General features: G+C 42.5%; 1 protein-coding gene across 3 annotated transcripts; it reads left to right on the forward strand.

Moving 5' to 3' along the window:
- Nucleotides 1-493: 493 nt before the first annotated feature.
- SPDYA (speedy/RINGO cell cycle regulator family member A) lies at nucleotides 494-20781 on the forward strand. 3 transcript variants are annotated; one of them, XM_038751799.1, is made up of 7 exons: nucleotides 494-582; nucleotides 6856-7095; nucleotides 9787-9845; nucleotides 12002-12087; nucleotides 14417-14588; nucleotides 19116-19410; nucleotides 20683-20781. In XM_038751799.1, the coding sequence occupies exons 2-7, from the start codon at nucleotides 6864-6866 to the stop codon at nucleotides 20772-20774; spliced, it is 936 nt and encodes a 311-aa protein (XP_038607727.1). In that variant the 5' UTR covers nucleotides 494-582; nucleotides 6856-6863; the 3' UTR covers nucleotides 20775-20781. The 3 variants fall into 3 exon arrangements, with proteins under 3 accessions (XP_038607727.1, XP_038607726.1, XP_038607725.1); XM_038751798.1 differs by lacking the exon at nucleotides 494-582 and adding an exon at nucleotides 2403-2490; XM_038751797.1 differs by lacking the exon at nucleotides 494-582 and adding an exon at nucleotides 2683-2764.
- The last annotated feature ends 45 nt before the right edge of the window (nucleotides 20782-20826 follow it).

A 20826-nucleotide genomic window follows, 5' to 3' on the forward strand; every position in this document is an offset into this window, starting at 1 on the left:
GTTGGGTATTGCATGGTATTCACAAATGTTGCATATATTAAGGCAGCAGTAACATTGATTAGCAGGTATTTATTCCTTATGCTGAAGTTTCTTATCTATCTGCTGCTTCTCTACATTGATGGTGGAGGGATGGGGGCAAGGGGACAGGCCTAGGAAATCTCCTGATGAAGTGATAGAGGAGGGAGATCAGAGAAGAACATTTGGCCAGGATTGGCAGGCAAAATGGAGCTCTCTTTATTTCCCTTTATGCCTTCTATCCTAACCCTACCCAAATCTCTGTCCTGCTCTCTCCTGGCATGACCTCTAGGACCTTTCTTGGTAATTCATGCTGCCGCTCCTGCCGTTCTTGTGTTCAGTTTAATTAAACATGGGGGTGTAAATTGTCCATTTCCGCTTTTTACATCCAGCACTGAGGTTAATAAATGTTTCAGCCAAGCGTTAATATGTCGACTCTTCTGTTTTGAAAAGGCATGGGAGACTGCCTCAGTTTTAAAAGAAAAGAAACCCCACTCATCTTTGATCTAATCCCTGGCTCCAGTTTGAAACAGAAGAGGATTCTTGTGATTAGTGATATTTAATAAGGTAATAAGACACAAATTGGCTCTTATGACCCATGCTTGTCAAGAAGGAGAATAGTGGTCTTTGCTTGTACTTCTCATGCCATTTGGAGAAAAATCCATCCGTCCTAGTTTAATTGTGAACATTTAATGACTTCCTCTAGCATTTCCAGAATTCTTTTAGAAGGGTGTCCTCTGAGATGTTCGTTTTGGGTAACTAGTCACTGCATTCATTTTATACCCGAGACAGCGTTGAACAGCAGTGTTCAATAAAGGTGGAGCATTTTTGGTGAGGAGAGGTTTGACTCCACATTCAATAATAATAATGATGGCATTTGTTAAGCGCTTACTATGTGCAGAGCATTGTTCTAAGCACTGGGGAGGATTCAAGGTGATCAGGTTGACCCACGTGGGGCTCACAGTATTTATTTTACTTGTACATATTTACTATTCTATTTTATTTTGTTAATTTGTTTTGTTGTCTGTCTCCCCCTTCTAGACTGTGAGCCCGCTGTTGAGTAGGGACTGTCTCTATATGTTGCCAACTTGTACTTCCCAAGCGCTTAATACAGTGCCCTGCACACAGTGAGCGCTCAATAAATACGATTGAATGAATGAATGAACATTCATCCCCATTTTACAGATGAGGGAACTGAGGCCCAGAGTTCAAAGCCCTACTGAGCTCACCTCCTCCAGGAGGCCTTCCCAGACTGAGCCCCCTCCTTCCTCTCCCCCTCCTCATCCCCCCCGCCTTATCTCCTTCCCCTCCCCACAGCACCTGTATATATGTATATATGTTTGTACGTATTACTCTTATTTGTACATATTTATTCTATTTTATTTTAATATGTTTTGTTTTGTTCTCTGTCTCCCCCTTCTAGAGTGTGAGCCCACGGGTTTTTTTTTTAAATGGGATTTATTAAGCGCTTACTAGTGCAAAGCACTGTTCTAAGTGCTGGGGAGGTTACAAGGTGATCAGGTTGCCCCACGGTGGGGGGGGGGGGGGGGGGGCACACAGTCTTAATCCCCATTTTACAGATGAGGTAACTGAGGCCCAGAGAAGTTAAGTGACTTGCCCAGAGTCAGCTGACAATTGGCAGAGCTGGGATTTGAACCCATGACCTCCGACTCCAAAGTCCAGGCTCCTTCCACTGAGCCATGCTGCTTGGACCGTCTCTATGTGTTGCCAACTTGGACTTCCGAAGCGCTTAGTACAGTGCTCTGCACACAGTAAGTGCTCTATGAATGAATGAATGAATGAAGTTGTGACTTGCCCAAAGTCACACAGCTGACAAGTGGCAGAGCCGGGATTAGCATGGCTCAGTGGAAAGAGCCCGGGCTTTGGAGTCAGAGGTCATGGGTTCGAATCCTGGCTCTGCCACAAGTCTGCTGACTGTGAGCCCACTGTTGGGTAGGGACTGTCTCTATATGTTGCCAACTGGTACTTCCCAAGCGCTTAGTACAGTGCTGTGCACACAGTAAGCGCACAATAAATACGATTGATTGCTGTGTGACCTTGGGCAAGTCACTTCACTTCTCTGGGCCTCAGTTCCCTCACATGTGAAAATGGGGAGGAAGACTGTGAGCCCCACGTGGGACAACTTGATCACCCCAGCGCTTAGAACAGTGCTTTGCACATAGTAAGCGCTTAATAAATGCCATCATTATTATTATTATCATTATTAGAACCCATGACCGGGCTCTTTCCACCGAGCCACGCTGCTTCTCATTCAGCCCCCATCCCTGAAATAAGTGCCGTAATGGGTGTGGGAAAGTTCGAGCTACCGACAGGAAAATAAAAATAACCCCTTTAAAATATTCTCATTTAACAAAAAGGCAGAAATGGAAGGAACGATAACGAGGCTCAATGGAGGATCCTCTGACTGGGGTTAGTCGGGGGAGGATCACGGAGCTGAGGTACCAGAGACTCGCGGTGAGCATGCGCAGTGCGGCGGGCGGGGAGGGCTGCGCGCGTTCTGATTGGCTGCCGGGGCCGGGGGCCGAGTTCCCGCCCAGGCCGGGGGGGAGCTCGAGCGCGTCGTCGTCGTCGTCGTTTACCTCAGCGGGGCCCTCCATGTCCTTCCCGCCCTCTCCGTCCCTGAGCCTCCCTAAGGGAGGGTTTTTCGCCAGAAAAGCTGGCGAAATAAGGCGGTCCGAACCCGGCCCCAGTGTCTGGGGGTGGCTGAGGTTCGGCCGGCGGGCGTCAGGTAGTTGCCCCTCGCCTCAGGGAACTGCTGAGGGAGGAAAAAAAGGAATTCACAACTGGTGTATCTGTTCAGGGACTGAGCGCTGAAATGGCCCCAGTACAATGAGAGGGGAAGTGCTGAGGGAGGAAAAAAAAAGGAATTCACAACTGGGGTATTGGTTCAGGTCCTAAGCGCTGAAATGGCGCCAGTACAATGAGAGGGGAAGTGCTGAGGGAGGAAAAAAAAAGGAATTCACAACTGGGGTATCTGTTCAGGTCCTAAGCGCTGAAATGGCGCCAGTACAATGAGAGGGGAAGTGCTGAGGGAAGGAAAAAAAGGAATTCACAACTGGGGTATCTGTTCAGGGCCTCCTCTGTACTAAGCGCTGAAATGGCTCCAGTACAATGAGAGGGAAAGGGCTGAGGGAGGAAAAAAAGGAATTCACAACTGGAGTATTTGTTCAGGGCCTCCTCTGTACTAAGTGCTGAAATGGCGCCAGTACAATGAGAGGGGAAGGGCTGAGGGAGGAAAGAAAGGAATTCACAACTGGGGTATCTGTTCAGGGCCTCCTCTGTACTAAGCGCTGAAATGGCGCCGGTACAATGAGAGGGGAAGGGCTGAGGGAGGGAAAATAATTCCCAACTGGGGTATTTGTTCAGGGCCTAAGCGCTGAAATGGCTCCAGTACAATGAGAGGGGAAGTGCTGAGGGAGGAAAGAAAGTAATTCACAACTGGGGTATTTGTTCAGGGCCTCCTCTGTACTAAGCGCTGAAATGGCGCCGGTACAATGAGAGGGGAAGTGCTGAGGGAGGAAAGAAAGGAATTCACAACTGGGGTATCTGTTCAGGGCCTCCTCTGTACTAAGCGCTGAAATGGCGCCTGTACAATGTGAGGGGAAGTGCTGAAGGAGGAAAGAAAGGAATTCACAACTGGGGTATTTGTTCAGGGCCGCCTCTGTACTAAGCGCTGAAATGGCTCCTGTACAATGAGAGGGGAAGTGCTGAGGGAGGAAAAATAATTCCCAACTGGGGTATTTGTTCAGGGCCTAAGCGCTGAAATGGCTCCAGTACAATGAGAGGGGAAGTGCTGAGGGAGGAAAGAAAGGAATTCACAACTGGGGTATTTGTTCAGGGCCTCCTCTGTACTAAGCGCTGAAATGGCGCCGGTACAATGAGAGGGGAAGTGCTGAGGGAGGAAAGAAAGGAATTCACAACTGGGGTATTTGTTCAGGGCCTCCTATGTACTAAGCGCTGAAGTGGCTCCAGTACAATGAGAGGGGAAGTGCTGAGGGAGGAAAAATAATTCCCAACTGGGGTATTTGTTCAGGGCCTAAGCGCTGAAATGGCTCCAGTACAAATGAGAGGGGAAGTGCTGAGGGAGGCAAAATAAATTAACTGTGGTATTTAAGCCCTTACTATGTGGCAAGCGCTATACTAAGCGCTGAAATGGCCCCAGTACAGTGAGATGGGATACGGTTCCCATCCCACTTGGGGCTTCCTCCGAGAATGCTAAGGGAGGAAAAAGAAATTAACTGTGGTATTTAAGCTCTTATTATGTACCCAGAACTGTATTAAGTGCAGAAATGGCTCCAATACAATGACATGGGATACAGTTCCCGTCCCACTTGGGGCTCCCTCAGAAAAGTGCTGAGGAAGGAAAAAGTAACTGGTCTTTAAGCTCTTACTACGTGCTAAGCACTGTACTAAGCGCTGAAATGGCCCCAATACAGTGAGATGGGATAAGGTCCCACTTGGGGCTCCCTCAGAGAAGTGCTGAGGGAGGAAAAAGTAACTGGTATTTAAGCTCTTCAAGTACTACGTGCCAAGCACTGTACTAAGCGCTGAAATGGCTCCAATACAATGATATCGTACACGGTTCCTCAGGGAAGTGCTGAAGGAGGAGAAAGTGATTAACAACTGTGGTATTTGTTAATAATAATAATAATAATGGTATTTGTTAAGCGCTTACTATGTGCCAAGCACTGTTCTAAGCGCTGAGGTAGATACAAGGTGATCAGGTTGTCCCACGTGGGGCTCACAGTCTTAATCCCCATTTTCCAGATGCAGTAACTGAGGCACAGAGTAGTTAAGTGACTTGCCCGAGGTCACACAGCTGACAAGTGGCGGAGTCGGGATTAGAACCCACGACCATGTGCCCAGCACTGTACTAAGCGCTGGAATGGCTCCAATACAATGAGCTCGGACACGGTTCCCGTCCCACGTAGGGCTCCCTCAGGGAAATGCTGAGGGAAGAAAAAGTAATTAATTGTGGTGTTTGTTAAGCGCTTACTATGTGCCAAGTACTGTACTAAGTGCTGAAATGGCTCCAAAACACTCAGATCGGACACGGTTCCCGTTCCACCTGGGGCTCCCTTAGAGAAGTGCTGAGGGAGAAAAATGTAATTAACTGGTATTTAAGAGCATAATATGTGCCAAGCACTGTGCTAAACGCAGAAATGGCACCAGAATAATCAGATCGGACACGGTTCAGTCCCACATAAATTTAAGGGGGAGGGAAGAACTGGGATTTTTATCCCCACTTTACAGATGAGGGAACTGAGGCTAGGAGAAATGAACTGCCTTGCCCATGTCATAAAGCGGCAGAGCCGGGTTGAATCGATTAGATTTATAGATTGATTTGGGATTAAGAACCTAATGAGTATTATTCTTATGGTATTTGAAGGAGGAGAAAGTGATTAACAACTGTGGTATTTGTTATTAATAATAATGGTATTTGTTAATAATAATAATAATGGTGTTTGTTAAGCACTTACTACGTGCCAAGCAGTTCTAAACGCTGGGGTTGATAAGAGATAATCGGGTTCATTCATTCATTCATTCATTCAATCTTATTTATTGAGCACTTACTGTGTGCAGAGCACTGTACTAAGCGCTTGGGAAGTACAAGTTGGCAACATATAGAGACGGTCCCTACCCAACAGTGGGCTCACAGTCCAGATAATAACTATAGTACTTGTTAAACACTGAATATGTGTTCTAAGTGCTGGGGTAGGGCAGAGACAGGCACTATTAATTCCAAAATATGGATATTGAAAAGAATGAATCATTCTCTTACACTAAGCAGAATTCTCTTCAGTACCCCAATCCAAATCAAAACACCAGCTGCTTAAATGCCACTTTTTATGTGGACTTTTTTAAAAAGTATTTTTAAGCACTATACAATCAATCGTATTTATTGAGCGCTTACTGTGTGCAGAGCACTGTACTAAGCGCTTGGGAAGTACAAGTCGGCAACATATAGAGATGGTCCTTACCCAACCGTGGGCTCACAGTCTAGAGAGGGGAGACAGAGAACAAAATAAAACATATTAACAAAATAAAATAAGTAGAATAAATATGTACAAGTAAAATAAATAGAGTAATAAATACGTACATACATATATGCAGGTGTTGTGGGGAAGGGAAGGAGGTAAGGCGGGGGGGATGGAGAGAGGAAGGAGGGAGTACCAAGTTGTTGCCAACTTGTACTTCCCAAGCGCTTAGTACAGTGCTCTGCACACAGTAAACGCTCAATAAATACGATTGATTGAGGGGTCACAGTCTTAATCCCCATTTTACAGATGAGGGAACTGAGGCACAGAGAAGCTAAGTGGCTTGCCTAAGGTCACACAGCAGACAAGTGGTGGAGGCGGGAGTAGAACCCATGTCCTCTGACTTCTGGCCATCATCATCATCATCAATCGTATTTATTGAGCGCTTACTGTGTGCAGAGCACTGTACTAAGCGCATGGGAAGTCCAAGTTGGCAACATATAGAGACAGTCCCTACCCAACAGTGGGCTCACAGTCTGAAAGGGGGAGACAGAGAACAAAACCAAACATACTAACAAAATAAAATAAATAGAATAGATATGTACAAGTTAAATAAATAAATAGAGTAATAAATATGTACTGCTTGAGCGTCCGATTTTGGACATTTGGACCCCATGGTGCCTGCGCAACACACTTCTGCGCGATGCCATCTGCCCTGTAGGACGAGCAAACGTTGTAGACGAGGTTATTCATAGTACTATATGCCTCGGGCAGTGCCTTTACTTACATTTAGAAAATAGAGCTAACGGTCCGTGTGGTAACCTCCTTTTCACTTTTACAGGAATCAAAATGAGACACAATCAGATCTGCTGTCCGACACCTACACATTCGGGTCTCGTAAAGTCCGTGGCAAGTAGATCGCATCAACCCAAAAAGGCTGTTAATTTAAAACGTCCTATTTTTAAAGATTGCTGGGAAACTGCGGGAACGAACATGCAAAATAGTACCCTGACTAAACGCCCCAAAGAACCGTGCATACTTGTTCAGCGTCAAGAAATGACTGCTTTCTTTAAACTATTTGGTACGTTCAAATGGCGGGGGAGTGGTGCAATTATTCAAATGATATCAATCAATCAATCGTATTTATTGAGCGCTTACTGTGTGCAGATATAGATATGTACCTAAGTGCTGAGAGGTGAATATCAAATGCCCCCAAATCACAAATCCAAGTTTACTAATGTAACAGTAATATATAACTAACTGTAACTATAACTGTATTATATAGTAATATATTACAGTGATATAACAGTAATAACTGTATGTGGGTAACTATTAGTGTTTTACCTTTGAAAAAACATTTTTCCTTCATCAATATTTTTGTGTTCCGGCAAAGTAGTGTTGTGCCAATTGTTTTTATGAGAAATGTACATGGAGCAACAGAACAGATCTAGACTGCTGGGCCACTTTTGGGTAGGGACCGTCTCTATATGTTGCCAACTTGTACTTCCCAAGCGCTTAGTACAGTGCTCTGCTCACAGTAAGCGCTCAATAAATACGATTGAATGAATGAATGAACAAATACCGGGCTTCAAACACAAGCAAACCAAGGTTGTGGAGAAAAAGCCTTTTGGGTTCCTTTCACTTTAGTTGAGTACTTCACCTAAATTGTTGTATTTCACTTGTTTCTCAGGTATTTATATTACACTTATCAGACGTCATTGGCACCTCACAGCTGTCAATGGGTACTGTTAAAATCTTTTTCTAGTAAACAGTGAATTTTAAATCCTGCAGTTGGCTCTTTGAAATTCTGGTGAATCCTGATAAGATTTTTCACAGGTTTTGGTAGAGCCCCATCCCTTTCTAACCCATTCACAGACTTCATAGTAACTGTTTTTCCCTATATTTCCATCTTGTAATGGAAACTTGAGTTATACCTGAAATGACTAAATATGCTGCTAATATTTCCTATTGCATTCTTTGTTCTGCATCATTCAACCTTACTTATCTTGGGGGGTCCAACCACACTCCTTTTAAGATAGCTGGCCGTACAATCGACATTATTGTTGCCTTTTTTAATACATTGTTTTCTTTCAAAATAGTATATTTTAATTTGCTGTTTAGGCATAAGTAAGCTTAAACTGTAAATCATGAACTCTAAGAAACCTCTGTTCAGGTATGTTTTAAATACAAAATTAAATTCTCATTTTAAATCCTATTCTCTAAAATGCAAGGTAATATGAATTTGAACCCATGACCTTTGACTCCATCATCATCATCATCATCAATCGTATTTATTGAGCGCTTACTGTGTGCAGAGCACTGTATTAAGCGCTTGGGAAGTACAAATTGGCAACATATAGAGACAGTCCCTACCCAACAGTGGGCTCACAGTCTAAAAGGGGGAGACAGAGAACAAAACTCTTTATATTTATTTATTTTATTTGTACATACTTATTCTATTTATTTTCTTTTGTTAATGTGTTTTCTTTTGTTGTCTGTCTCCCACTTCTAGAATGTGAGCCCGCCGTTGGGTAGGGACCGTCTCTAGATGTTGCCAGCTTGGACTTCCCAAGTGCTTAGTCCAGTGCTCTGCACACAGGAAGCGCTCAATCAATGCGATTGAATGAATGAATGAATTAATTAATTAATGAGTGAGCCCACTGTTGGGTAGGGACCGTCTCTATATGTTGCCAACTTGTCCTTCCCAAGCGCTTAGTACATCGCCCAGTGCTCTGCACACAATAAGCACTCAATAAATACGATTCAATAAAACCTAGGTGGCCAAGCTGCAAATGCTTCTATAAGCTCCTCAGGGATTTCACTGAGGCTCTTCAAAGTCACCAGCCTTGCCACCTTTTTGTAGCCAAATTAGGGTCAAGAAAATGGTGAACAAGGCATCAGAGTGAGAGATTGGTAACGCAGGTAACGATTATAAGGATAATACTAGAACTCATAAAAAGCAGGCATGTGGAGGAGATACATGACACCGGCATTTTGAAACCCTGTTTTAAAAGTTGTATTTGTTAAGGTCTTACTATGTGCCAAGCACTGTAAGTGCTGGGGTAGATACAAAATAATCAGGTCCCGTGTTGGGCTCACAGTCTAAGAAGGAGTTAGAACAGATATTGAATCTCCATTTTACAGATGAGGGAATTGTGGCACAGGTAAGTTACGTGTCTTGCCTAAGGTTATACAGCAGACAGATTTTAGCCATTCTTCTCTTGCTTGTTTCAGGAAGTACTGATCACTATGTAAAGATTAGTACTTCCATCATCATCATTTTTAACTGAGTGCTTACTGTGTGCACAGCACTGTACCAAGTGCTTGGGAGAGTACAGCAGAGTTGGTAGTCATGTTCCTTGCCCACAAAGAGCTTACAGTCTAGAGGGGAAGACAAATTATATAATTTATAGATATGTACCTAAGTGCTGAGAGGTGAATATCAAATGCCCCCAAATCACAAATCCAAGTTTACAGACAATGCAGAAGGGAGAGGAAGCCATAGAAAAGAAGGCTTAATCGGGGGAGGCCTCTTGGAGGAGACGTGACCTCAATAAGGAAGGCTTGGAAGGTGGTCTTCTGGCATATATTCGTTCAATCATATTTATTGAGCGCTTACTGTGTGCAGAGAGTGTGTTTGTGTATATGTTGGGGGGTCAGGGGGTGTTCAAAGCCAAAGGGAGGAGGTGGGAAAGGGGTCAGTGATGACACTTTTCAGAAAAAGCAAACCCGGAATTTTCAGTAGAAAAGTCACAGTTTCCTATTATTACAGACGATGATTTAATTCAAGACTTTTTATGGATGGATCACTGCTGTAAAGTTGCAGATAAGGTAGGGTAATTTTTGCAATTTAAAAGTGTAATGATAGTTGACAGCCCTCATTGAGTGTGTGTGATTTCACCTTTGGTATTGTGATTAGAAGATTGCTGGGACTAAATTAACAATTTATGAAACCAGTGTTTCAGGAATGTGGGCTAAGTCCCTGGTCGGATAATCAGCTGGGCCCATCCTCACTTTGAGGCACACAGGGCTGCACGTCCTTGGTTGTTTCTGTGGAATATTTGGACATGTAATCTCTTTGACCACAGTGCCATTTAGGCATACACACTGCTACCATGCTGCCGGGTGATGGACCACCCCTGGCCCAAGGAGCCACTAAAATGGTGGAGGGAGTGGGTCACCCACATCCAGGCCCAACTGAGCTAAGCCTTCCTTTCAGTCTTGTAAAAAACTGTTCGGGCCACATCTCCCCCCTCCCTTCCACCTCCACATCAAACAAACTTCCTACCATTAATCACTCAAGCACCTTGTCACCCTCCTATCTTACCCCGCTGATTTCCTTCTACAATCCAGCCTGTTCGCTTTGCTCCCCTAACACCAACCTACTCACTGTACCTTGATCTCATCTATCTTGTCGCTGAAGCCTTGGCCATGTCCTCCCTCTGGCCTGGAACTCTCTCCCCATTTTCCGCGCTTAGAACAGCGCTTGGCACATAGTAAGCGCTTAACAGATACCAAAATTATTATATCCGACAGACCACCATTCATTCATTCAGTCGTATTTATTGTACAGTGCAGAGCACTGTACTAAGCAGTTGGAAAGTACAGTTTGACAACAAATAGAGACAATCCCTACCCAACAATGGGCTCACAGTGTGGAAGGGCTCACCACTGTCTATACCTGTCTATACCACTGTCTATACCCCACTGTCAAAGCCTTATTAAAATCACATTTCCTCCAAGAGGCCTTCCCCAACTAAGACTTCATTTCCTCTACTTCTTCCCGGAAATTGGATTTGTACCCTTTAAGCACTTGATATTCACCCCAGCCCCTCAGCACTTATATACATATTCATCATTTATTTTAATGTCTGTCTCCCTTTCTAGCCCGTAAGCTCCTTAGGGGCAGGGGACATGTCTACTGACTCTGCCGTATTGAACTCTCCCAAGTGCTTAGTACAGTGCTCTGCTCATACTAAGTACACAATGAATGCAACCGATTATCAAACCCGGCCTTGATTACTGCAGTCAGCTTCCTTGCTGACCTCTCTGCCTTCTGTCTCTCCCCCTCTCCAGTCCATACTGCTGCCCAGATCATTTTTCTAAAAAAAATTCAGTTCATATTTTCCCACTTCTAAGAAACCTCAATGATTGTCCATCCACATCTGCATCAACAGAAGAACTTACCATTAGCTTTAAGGCATTCAATTAGCTTCTTCCCTCCAACCTTACCTCACTGATCTTTCGCTACAACCCAGCCTGCTCACTACACTCTTAATGCCAGTCTACTCACCATACCTCGCTCATCCCTTACCCGCAACTTTCTTTGGGGCTGTAACTCCCTTCCCTTTCATATCTGACAGACTAAACTCCCCACCTTAAAAGCCTTCCTAAAATCCAGGCTTCCCTGATTTTAATCCTATTTATTGATTTTCAGTCATCTTTATTAAGCACTTACTGAGTGCAGGGCACTGTACTAAATGCTTCTAGACTGTGAGCCCACTGTTGGGTAGGGACTGTCTCTATATGTTGCCAACTTGTACTTCCCAAGTGCTTAGTGCAGTGCTCTGCACACAGTAAGCGTTCAGTAAATACGATTGATTGATTGATTGGGCGAGTACAACACAACAGACTCATTCCTCATTTCCCCTACTCACCCTGTCTTCTGCTTCACCTATGCACTTGGATCTGTACTCGCTAATCACCTGGCATTCACTCCACCTTTTAAGCATTTTATATCCACCCCATCCTCAGTCCCACAGCACTTATGACTATATCCTTACATCCCTCTATTTCCCTTTCCATTAATTTATTATGTTTCCCCCTCCAGACTATAAGCTTCTTGTGGACAGGGATTGTGTTTACCAACTCTTTTGTATTGTGCCGTCCCATGCACTCTCCACACAGTATGTGCTCAATAAATACAATACCTGATCGGGTAAAATCAGAAACATTAAATTTTTAACTTTTTCTCTTTCCCCTTACAGTATCTTCTGGCTATGACTTTTGTTTATTTCAAGAGGGCTAAATTCAGTAAACATGAACACACTAGGATCAATTTCTTTACTGCTCTGTAAGTATGCTTTAAACTAACTGGCTGAACTGTAATATATATTTATGTTAAAGTTCTACTAACATATCTCAGTTAGCACTCTAGTTTCATGAAAACAGATCATTCAGTCGTATTTATTTAGCGCTTACTGTGTGCAGAGCACTGTACTCAGCGCTTAAAGATCAAAGGAGAAGTATAGGTACCCAGAGGAAATAATATAAAGTGAATTGAAACATTACTAAGATGAAAAAAATACTCGAAAGTATGTTTATATTTAAATATATATTTTTAAACACAGTATAGTTGTAAGAACAAATAGCAGTGTAAATATGTACCAGTAATGAGAGACTCTGAATTATGTAAATAGAGAATACCGTTCCTCTGTCGATCTCAAACCAGCAACCTCAGCCTTGAAACAACTTATATTATGCTTCCTTCATTCTTGCACTTGGGCTACATAATGCTGTTGGCAAGAAATGCAGGCAGTTACTCCTATAACCACTGCTCCAGCCATCATCCCGAACCTTTAACTCCAGGAAGCCCTCCTCCCCTGTTTCTTGCCTCTGATAATAATAATGATGACGGCATTTATTAAGCGCTTACTATGTGCAAAGCACTGTTCTAAGCGCCGGGGAAGTTACAAGGCGACCAGGTTGTCCCTCAGGGGGCTCACAGTCTTAATCCCCATTTTACAGATGAGGTCACTGAGGCACAGAGAAGTTAAGTGACTTGCCCAAAGTCACCCAGCTAATTGGCAGAGCCGGGATTTGAACCCATGACCTCTGACTCCAAAGCCCGGGCTCTTTCCGCTGAGCCACGCTGCTTCTCTGATGAGCTCACTGACCACAGGAAGCCATAGGCTCCAGGTTCAAGTCCAAGCTCTACCACCAGCCTGCTGTATAACCATGGTCAAGTCACTTAACCTCTCTGAACCTCAGTTTCCTCATTTGCGAAATGGGGGTAATAATACCTACCTTTCGTCTAACCCTTACAGGGTTGTTATAAGGGCAGAAATGACATAAATTATGTTAGAGTGCTTTAGAAGTAAAGGCACTATACAAAAACTAGATATTGTTACAAGTGAAACGTTCCCTACTCATCTCCTGCCTATTTTCAAAATCTACCCCCCTATCTGGACCTCGGGTCCCATTCCCTCTCACTTTCTAAAAACACTTGCTCCCCACCTTCTCTCCTCCCTAGCTGCCATTTTCAATTGCTAGCACTCTGCTGGCTACTTTCCCTCTGCCTTAAAACATAATCTTCTTCCTCCCGCAACATATTTTTTAAAAAAACCTCCTCTAAACCTAATCAGCTGTCACTCCATTTCCCTATTCACATCCTTTCACAGTCTGTTCATCAAAAGATACCTTCTGATACTCACAGAACAGAGATTGTCATTATCTAATGCTAAATTGAAGTGGGCTTTAATCACTTTATTCAAATTAGCCTAAATTCATCAACTGGAGTGGAAAAGAAGGGCTTGAGTCAAGGTGAACTGAAGCTAACAGCATTCCAATTTAGTCTCGCTGACAGGAAAGTATGTTAGAAGGGCATTTATAACGTGATATGGCTGTACGACAAAGTAGATACCATTTAATGCTGCAAATCATTCCATTTGAGGACCTATAGGGTGTAAAGCTTGAAGTTTTAACTCGATGAGGTTGATTTGCATGCTTATACTCTTTCTCCTGATATTTTATTATATGAATCTGTCTAATTTGCAACATATTCCAAAATATTGATAATGTAAAGCTACCTTTGTCTCCAAAGATTGTTCTTTCAAGGCCAATTATTCAATCTCTGCTTAACTAAGATAATAACAATTGATCTTTTTCTTGCTTAGCAACTTCTGTAAAATAATAATAAACACGTATCTCTCGGAAGATAGGTATCTATGTCTCAAGAAATGCTCTGACAATTGACTCTCTTTTTAAGGGGGCAGCTATCTTATTTAACAATGACTAATTCAGGGCAAGCGGTTTTACCTTTGTACCTCCTAAGAATACTGCTAAAATTGTCTTTTGGTCCTGTTCACCTGCGGGAGATGGGGTCTAGGATGAAGCTTTGTTGGCCTGATGGGTGTTTAGGGGAAAGGAAGGTTTACTGGCCTTTCTTTCTCATGAGTTAATTTAGCCACAGCATCTCTCTCTGAGGGGATAGGACTTTTTCCAGCAGAAGGGCACATTGTGACCCAGGGGTTTTATGCTGCAGAAGCACCACCCCCTTATCCTAGCCCTCCCGGCCGAATGACATCTGGGAATTATCTGAAAGACAGAGCATTCACAGGCAGCGAATTCTCATTTACAGAACTAGTGAGACTGAAAGTGGCTATGGATTGGTATTTATACAGGTATCTGGCTAATACAGTGGAAGAGGATGAAGAAGAGTTAAAATACGAAATTTTTCCATGGGCTTTGGGAAAAAACTGGAAGAAATTGTTTCCTAATTTCTTAAAGTTAAGAGACCAACTCTGGAATAGAATTGACTGCAGGGCTATTGTAAGCAGACGGTGCTGTGAAGAGGTAAGGATGCTAAAGTTAAATTTTGAAGTTTAGCCTATGGAGTATATCTGTGTAATTTTCAGAATTATGATAATTTGTTTTGGAATGTTTGCAGTACAGCAGATGACACTTTACTCATGTTCACTATTAATACATTCTGCTTACCTCTACTGTATGATTTTTATGTTAATGACAAGGTAACATTTTTGGTTTTCTGGTCAGCTTGCCCTGGAAGTACATTGGTATGTAGGGGAAAATGTACTCTAGGACACGTCATTAAATGAATTCATGTTTAGTACACTCAGTTTTTCCAGAACATCTGCTGTTTTCACTGTAGTTCACCTAGGACACAATGGGGTAGAATTAGGGACTGTTCATCTGATGACACAAGCTTTGCCTGGTCCCAGCTCAGTGCGGTGTCAGGAGAAACAGTTGTGCTCATGTATACAGTGTGGGACACAGTACTGCAGTGCAAGTTTTTCTTTATGTGGGGATTTGTAAGAATGCACTCTCCATATTATAAGAGAAGTGGATAAAAACTTTTATAGAATGTAATTCTGTATTTACAAACACCACTTCTAGTATGGGCCTTATACAGTGCTCTGCACATAGTATGTGCTTAATAAATATTACTGATTGATTGATCGGTTGCTTATAGTGTCACAAGCATTGGTTATATCATATAAGACTCATTGATTTTTTGAATGTGGAACCACCTTTTCTAAAGTCCCTAGCAAGAGAAGCCCACCACCAATCCAGGCATTCCAAGGAAATAAAGAAGATGGGCAATCTGGCCGTAATCCAAACAGGGACTCTGCCTAAGACCTCTGATTAAATATGTCTGCCAACAAATAACATTTTAATCAGAGATACAGTTCATCATCATCATCAATCGTATTTATTGAGCGCTTACTATGTGCAGAGCACTGTCCTAAGCGCTTGGGAAGTACAAATTGGCAACATATAGAGACAGTCCCTACCCAACAGTGGGCTCACAGTCTAGTAACGAATGCAAAAGGAGGCACACATGGAAATTACACATCAGAATAAAGAACTTGGAAAACATGACGGTCAGAGCCATATTTCCTCCGTTGACCTTTTCCACAAAGATTGGTTAGGTGATAACTCAACTCATGACCCAGGCCAAAATTCAGAGCGAAGCAGCCCACTGCTGCCAATCCCAAAAAGGGAAGACTCAGAGAGTCAGGCCAAACTCTCCAAGATCAATCAATCAATCAATCAATCGTATTTATTGAGCGCTTACTGTGTGCAGAGCACTGTACTAAGCGCTTGGGAAGTACAAGTTGGCAACATATAGAGACGGTCCCTACCCAACAGTGGGCTCACAGTCTAGAAGGGGGAGCCAGAGAACAAAACCAAACATATTAACAAAATAAAATAAATAGAATAGATCTGTACAAATAAAATAGAGTAATAAATATGTACAAACATATATATGTATATATATGTATAAGCGCTTATATGTGTATATATATGTATATATGCATATGTATATATATGTATAAATATATATGTTCAAGCGCTTAGTACAGTGCTCTGCACACAGTAAGCGCTCAATAAATACAATTGATTGATATATACATATATACAGGTGCTGTGGGGAAGGGAAGGAGGTAAGACCGGGGGGATGGACCGGGGGATGAGGGAAGTGTAGTTCCCCCTTACAACTCCATTACCACCTCCATTCAATCATATTTATAATAATAATAATAATAATGGCATTTATTAAGCGCTTACTATGTGCAAAGCACTGTTCTAAGCACTGGGGAAGTTACAAGGTAATCAGGTTGTCCCACAGGGGGCTCACAGTCTTCATCCCTATTTTACAGATGAAGTAACTGAGGCTCAAAGAAGTTGCGACTTGCCCAAAGTCACACAGCTGATGTGGCAGAGCCGGGATTTGAACCCATGACCTCCGACTCCAAAGTCCATGCTCTTCCCACTGAGCCACTTACTGTGTGCAAAGCACTGTACTAAGCGCTTGGGAACGTATGATACAACAAATAAATGGACACATTTTTGTATGTTTTGAAGTCACCCAGCTCTTACCAAAGACTGATTGCTGTTGTGCAGCATTATAGCACAGTCTAACAGACCCATTACAATAATTAGACTGTACTTTCTTCCCCTGTATTGGGGAGACTGGGCAATAGTAAAGCTGTGAAAATCCAGCGCTTACAACAGTGCTTTGCACATAGTAAGTGCTTAGCAAATGCCATCATTATTATTATTATTGTCTAATCTTTCCCCCACAACTTTAAGAGGTAGGGGGAAGAATATCACCTTCCTCTTGTCTCTGTGTGGGAGAACTGGAACTGCAGAGCCTCATTTCATAGCATGGCTAAGTAAACTTCCAGTACTTTCTGGGGTGTGCCTTAGCTCCACTGCATTTCTGTGCAGGATTTTTCCTTCCTAAATTAGGTGAGTAGGGGGCAGAGAATTACTGTTCAACCACTTGTATTGCACCCTCAGTCAGTCAGTCAGTTGTATTTACTGAGCACTTACTGTGTGCAGAGCACTGTACTAGCTCTCTTCCTCCCTTCAAGGCCCTGCTGAGAGCTCACCTCCTCCAGGAGGCCTTCCCAGACTGAGCCCCTTCCTTCCTCTCCCCCTCGTCCCCCTCTCCATCCCCCCATCTTACCTCCTTCCCTTCCCCTCAGCACCTGTATATATGTATATATGTTTGTACATATTTTTTACTCTATTTATTTATTTTATTTGTACATATCTATTTATTTATTTTATTTTGTTAGTATGTTTGGTTTTGTTCTCTGTCTCCCCCTTTTAGACTGTGAGCCCACTGTTGGGTAGGGACTGTCTCTATATGTTGCCAATTTGTACTTCCCAAGCGCTTAGTACAGTGCTCTGCACATAGTAAGCGCTCAATAAATACGATTGATGATGATGTACTGAGCACTTTGGAGAGTACCTTATAACAATTATATTGTTATATTCTTAGGTCCAGAAGGGTAACTTGAGTTCGGTGACTTTTTAAGGTGGGATTTTATGGATTCAAAACTGTGTTTTCCCCCAACTACAATAAGCTTTAAGCATGACCACATCATCAATTTAACCTTGGTGGGGGTGGGGTAAATTATGTAGGCATCAGCAATTAAGGCACCTGCTTCATTTGAAAACCTAGACTACTCAATCTATTTCTGTGCCAGATCCCAGAAAAAAACATTTTCAAATGTATTTTTCTCTTTTGACTTCTGGGAAGTCATTGAGATAAATTTTGCATGTTTCGCTTTTTAGCCAGAACTTTCATTTTCCACACTATACCAGCCATTGAAGCCCACTTTCTCGGCTTTGATTGAAAGCTGACTTGGACAAGTTTTATTTTAATGGAATAGCAGTGTAGTGAAAATCGTCTCATTTTTTTCCCCACATTCATTATCTTTTTAAACTGGCCTTAAGCCATTTTGTTTACAGCTACAGCTTTTGAGCTTTTAAATACCTCCAGCTTAGGAAACTGCACAGCCCCTCTTAGGAATACTCATTCCAGTGGTTAATCAGCTTCAGGTAAATGAATTCAGCAAAAAAAACCAAAACTATTCCACCTCTCTAGTTGTATGTAAGCTCTTTGTGGGCAGGGAATGTGTCTGCCAACTCTTGTATTGTACTCTCCCAAGTATTAATACAGTGCTCTGCACACAGTAAGCGCTCAGTAAATACCATTTATGATGCATTCAATTGTATTTATTGAGCACTTACTGTGTGCAAAGCACTCTACTAAGCCCTTGGAAAGTACAATTCGGCAACAGATAGAGACCGTCCCTACCCAACGACGAGCTCACAGTCTAGATGATGATGGTGATGATGATCTGGGGATGGAAAGCATCCCTCCACATATTGGCTCCTCAAATATTTAAATATTTGTCATCCTTCAGTCTCTCTTCCAGAGTAAAGCACTCTATTTCCTTTCCTCAGATATCACAGTTTCCAGTTCTCTAATCACCTTCATTACTTTCCTCCGATTCCTCTCTCCAGTTGTCTATCTCAGGTTGTGGAGCTTGGGACTGGAAACTTGAATCTGGGATCCACTCTGTACTTTTCTAAGGGCTTGAAACCACGTTGAGAATGAGGGGCAGATTTATTATCTGAATGGTTCCTACACACTTTTCTTCTGTTTATACATTTCAGTGTCGTTTGCTTAGCAATCACATCACATTGTGCTAAGGTGCTTCGCTGAAATCTTTTACCGCTGACCAAGTTGGTCATTCCCCATCTTGTATTTGAGCAGTTGGTTTTCCATCTTCAACTGCGCTTAGTGCTATTAAGCACATTATTTTTTTGACTGTTTTTCTGATTTATAAAGGAATCAGTTCTCACGGGTCACCCTCAGGTTTAATGGGTTCCCTCATATGCCACTGTATCTTCCAATGATAAAGCTCCCTATAGTATCTTGGAAACAATTATTTTACTGTTCTACTTTCTACCATAAACTGGATAATATAAACAGCTTTATTTGGTTGCAATAGCTGGCTTTTTAGAACTAAAATACTACATTAAAATTTTCCTCTGTAGGTAATGGCTATTGCTCCAACTCATTATATATGGCAAAGGGAACGTGCCATGCATCATGGTGGAGCTGTAAGAAGCTACAGCAGAGACGGAGTCCCGATGCCTCGGGGTCCTAATGCTACACCTGAGGATTGTTCTCTCTGTGGTAAAAAAAGATGTGTGGAACTTGGATTGTCTTCATCTTCCCATTCCAGCAGTAGCCTCTTAGAGCTCATAGAAAACTATGAAGCCCGGGAATCCCCCACAGCGTTGCCTGTCAGCGAATTAGATGAACCACCTCAATCTTACTGTTCCCAAGGTACGGTTTAGTATGTACGTCAGTGACTTGACTGTTGCCCAAGCACTATTCTGTTCTGTACGTCTTAAGCAGTATAACATGGCCCAAAGCAGACAAAAATCAGATAGATTAAAACACAATTAGACGATGGTCCTTGTAGGGTTTAATATTATTAAAAACATTTATTTTGGTGGAGAGAAAGCGTAAACTAGCAGTCTGTCCGCATTAAACAAACTGATAGTTGTATTACAAATCACTACTCTTTTATTTGGGCTATCAGAAAGCCACTGGTTATTACCAAATTGTGTTAATTCAGAACCTGGTGTCAGAGTTGAAACATTCCATATCCAAATGCCCAATCTCATTTTTCCCCTTCTATTGATGTCTCAAAGAAAACTATGGGATTTTACTTTCTTTTAAGAAGAGAAAATGACCTAAGGGATGTGGTACATGTATGTGGACACTCCCTCCTAGGATGAACTCAGTGATACTGTAGTTGAAACAGCTGAAGTTGTTGGATTTGAACAGTTTTAAGTTATTTTATTACTTTAAAAATATATTTAGAATGCAAATTTTTGAAGCATTAATAAAATGAATGGAACATACTTCAGAATAAGAGCTAAACTGAAGAACCATGGGTAGTCTTTAATTTTTTTTAAAGACAGCAAATAATGTTAATCATCACTAATGCAAGGACTCCATGGAAGAAAGCTAGCACCAGGGAACTTGATGGAGAAGAGGCAGAAGGGGATAGATCTGAGACAACCGAGACGGCCTACAGGGTCGTTTCCACGGGAAAGGACTGTTGTCTCCCACCCTCTTTTTTGCCATAGCCTTTCTCCTCCAGGAAACGGCTGCAGAAGAGTCTGAGTGTGTTGGGGCACAAAAATAGATCCACCTTGAGCACGCAACCTTCCGATATTAGCCTTTCCAGTCAGTCTCTGCTGGGGAGGGATCACCAGGGCGCTCACAGGTGATGCCTCAACAGCAACAGGTCATTTTTTGTCTTTTTTCTTGAAATACCCCCCTCTGTTTGCCCTAAGTGTAAATTTCACCACCCATTTTCACCAGAACTCTGTTAGATAACTAAGGAACAGCCATCTACAAAATGCACTCATGGGTCAGTCAAGGCTTGTGGAGTACAATGACAGTTCCTTAATGAAGGGCTCGTCAAGCATTATAAAACAGTGTAATCGCCTAACGGCACAAATAGAATATATAAAGGAGCACAAAAAATATCCTTACGTGATGTTTTTATTGATTTAGTTTTTTGAAAACTGCATTTATTTACAGTTCCTTATGAAAGCCTCTCAGACAAGGAAGGGAAAACAAGTTGCGTGAACCAAGATAAATCCATGGAGTGGTTTACAGGAATCGAAGAATGAAAGGGCTCAAACCAATCATTTGACACTAAGTGTCACACTGAGGTTAAAGGAT

Source organism: Tachyglossus aculeatus, chromosome 9 (assembly GCF_015852505.1).
Source record: "Tachyglossus aculeatus isolate mTacAcu1 chromosome 9, mTacAcu1.pri, whole genome shotgun sequence".
In the NCBI taxonomy this organism is placed as follows: Eukaryota; Metazoa; Chordata; class Mammalia; order Monotremata; family Tachyglossidae; genus Tachyglossus; species Tachyglossus aculeatus.

Bases quoted from the DNA above. Each gene is read 5' to 3' on its own strand.
- SPDYA (XM_038751799.1), top strand. From the start codon at position 6,864: ATGAGACACAATCAGATCTGCTGTCCGACACCTACACATTCGGGTCTC. The intron at 9,846-12,001 runs GTAGGGTAATTT...TTCCCCTTACAG, and splicing joins GCTGTAAAGTTGCAGATAAG to TATCTTCTGGCTATGACTTT. The intron at 14,589-19,115 runs GTAAGGATGCTA...TTTCCTCTGTAG, and splicing joins GCAGACGGTGCTGTGAAGAG to GTAATGGCTATTGCTCCAAC.